Source organism: Gavialis gangeticus, unplaced genomic scaffold (genome assembly GCF_001723915.1).
Source record: "Gavialis gangeticus isolate Ggan-Ray unplaced genomic scaffold, GavGan_comp1, whole genome shotgun sequence".
In the NCBI taxonomy this organism is placed as follows: domain Eukaryota; kingdom Metazoa; phylum Chordata; order Crocodylia; family Gavialidae; genus Gavialis; species Gavialis gangeticus.
This window is the reverse complement of record NW_017728993.1, coordinates 38,160,868-38,163,558: the sequence shown is the minus strand read 5'-3', so window position 1 is coordinate 38,163,558 and position 2,691 is coordinate 38,160,868. Positions and strand designations below refer to the sequence as shown.

At 44.0% G+C, this 2,691-nt stretch overlaps 1 protein-coding gene across 1 annotated transcript in view; it reads right to left on the bottom strand.

The window, feature by feature from the left end:
• The window catches only part of PKN2 (protein kinase N2), a 65,058-nt gene extending 64,062 nt beyond the window's left edge, over positions 1-996 (bottom strand). The window contains exon 1 of the mRNA XM_019528337.1: positions 970-996. Coding sequence (XP_019383882.1) covers positions 970-996 — 27 coding nt within the window. The remainder of the gene's footprint in view (positions 1-969) is intronic.
• Between the last annotated feature and the right edge of the window lie 1,695 nt (positions 997-2,691).

Below are 2,691 nucleotides of genomic sequence, written 5' to 3'. Positions count from 1 at the left end.
GTTGTTTTTTTACTCTATTATTATTATTCATTTTAAGTCAGGTGGTTGCCAAAACTCTCAGAGGCTCTTTATAGAAATTCTTGCATCCTACAACAGTCTGATTTTAAGAACAAATCTAGCCCATTACAACACTTCTTTTTCCCCTGAATTCCTTCAAAGAAAAGTGTGATTTATTGTCTTGATTATCAAGCAAAGGGATTATATGTCCACCCAAAAGCAAAATGCAACCATGGTCAAGGATTTCAGCACCCACCCAATAATAACTAGCCCACTTCCCAAAGTTTTTATAAACTGTGGTATTAGTTTACCAAGATAATGTTAGCAAATCAGGATTTAAAATTTAATTAGAGTTTCAGCTCTCATCTTTGTACCAACAAGCTATTTTAAGTTACAAATAACCATAATGCATTGCATTACATGTGGATATATTCAATTAGGACACTGACTTAAATGGAGTTTGGTTCTTATGAGCTTTCAAATTAGTTCCTGGCTACATCTCTAAAATATCAGGACAATGTATGCAATAACGTGTCCTTTAAGATACAAAACCTAGACACTGTTCCATGTGCAAACATTATACTGGGAGTAGATACAAAGGAGTGCCAAAGTCATGCTCATCACATTAGGGGACTGTAATAAGTAATTCAATAATGTTCCACCATATGCATTATACTCCAGTGACATCTAATACTCCCTATTCTGCTTCTACCCAGACCTAAATGCCATTCATTAGGGCCATAGTCATTGCTGGGTCACACCACTTTCTGCTAGCATTAAAGCAGGAGGATGATCTCCCAATGGCACCGACACAGTGGGCATAATCTCCTTTCCCCTGGGGATGGGAAATTTCAGGTGGCTGTTACAGGGTCCAAATAATTATCAACTGTATCTGGAGAGGTACGTTAGTGCATCCAGGGAATATGCTTAGATACTGTGGTAACTGGCAGGTTATAGACAAACACCACTCACCAGCTTCAGCTTCATGGGGTTCCCCATATGCAATCTGTAAAGTTGCTCCTCACAAACAAAAATAATGGCAGCCAATACTGAAAACAAGCCTTGTCCTGTATAAACATTACTTTTTGAAGGGCACAAGAGACCAGGGCAGCACAAGGAGACACCATCCACCTCTTCATTTCAATGAATATGGTCCATTTTCCATAGTTTTTACCAACACTCGTCCACTCTATTACTGGACTTTGTATTTGCATCTAGTTCAGCTCCTAGTTTGTACTTGACACCCCAAAGTCATCTCCAACTGCAGTGACAGAGTTAATGCAATAAAATAAACCAGTAAAATGCATCTGAAATGTACCATGTTTTCCTGCATATAGCGTGTGAAGAGGAACCTGGAAAAACAACCAAACAAAAAAGATCTCTTTGATTAAGCTAAGTGAATGGCACAGCTAGGGAGCTGGGCCTGCTCTTGAGCCTGCTGCAAGCCCTGTGAGTGAGATGGGGCCTGTAGACCAACCTGACACACCAGTTCTTGGACCATGCAACTAGTCAAACCCCATACACTAGTTCCAGAGCAAAGAGTGCCAGGTCAGATAGTGTGTGCTAGGACTGGGGCTGCCTCCAGAGCCACGTACCAGGCCTGAACCTGGGCACTGGTTCCAGGGCCATGCACTGGCTCGGGATACAGACTAGGTACAGTTTGGCATACAACCCTTGAAGCCAGCTTATAGTGTGGTGCACTGAGCTTGGAGCCACATACTGGGTCTGATCCAGCATGTGGCCCTGGAGCCAGTACATGGCCCTGGACTCAACATACTGGGATGTGGGGTTGGACCTAGCAAGACACCTGAGGCTGTGTACCAGATTGGACCCAACATGCCATGTCCAGCTGTAGACCAACACCATGCATCCACCCAATCTGGCAGATGGTTAAGAAGATCTCTACAGATCTCCCACAGCTCCTCTCCACTCCCTCCTTCCCCAGCCAAATTTCCAGACTTGTGGCAATCCCCATTCCTTCCATAACATACAACATTTTCCCCAGATGTTTTTTCTTTTTTTGAGGGGGGTGGGTAGAGGGGAGAAGTTTTGGGAAAAGGTGAGTAGCCAGTGGTGAAAGAACAGGTTTGGACTATTTAGAAAGCATGGGGACTGCCTGCCACATGGCTTCATACTTTAGAAACCTAGTGCCTGAGCCAGGGCAGAGCAGCCCTGGGCTAAATACTGTGGTCTTGGGTGGACATGTAGACACTGCACCTAGGAGCAGCTGACTCGAGCTTGAGCTGCTCCAGAGTTTATTGCATCACATTAATTTCATGTGTAGATGCACCCAGTCTGTGTACTTACTGTTGGTCAGTCAGTAGGTTTTAATGTTTTTTTTAAAGCTTTATGCTAGTGACCTTCTGATTAATGACTAATTTTGCTTTGCAAGCAGACATTTTTAGAACTATGAAAGCCTGCTGTAGTGCAATCTAAACATGCAGCATTGACCTCCACTTTTATTCTAAATGCAAAATATTCAAGGGGCTTTCAAAGACACAAAAAATGATTAGGTAGCCTACTTCTCTTGTACTGGAGCTGCTCTGTGCTGTACAGCCAGAGCCGCTACACAGGGTAAGAGGCAGCTGGCAGGGGTGGGACAGGAGGGATGAAGAGGTAGGTTTGTGGGGTGGTGGGGATTGTTTGTCTGGGGGCAGGGGGAGAGGGATTTGACAGTGGGGGTCTACTACAGAC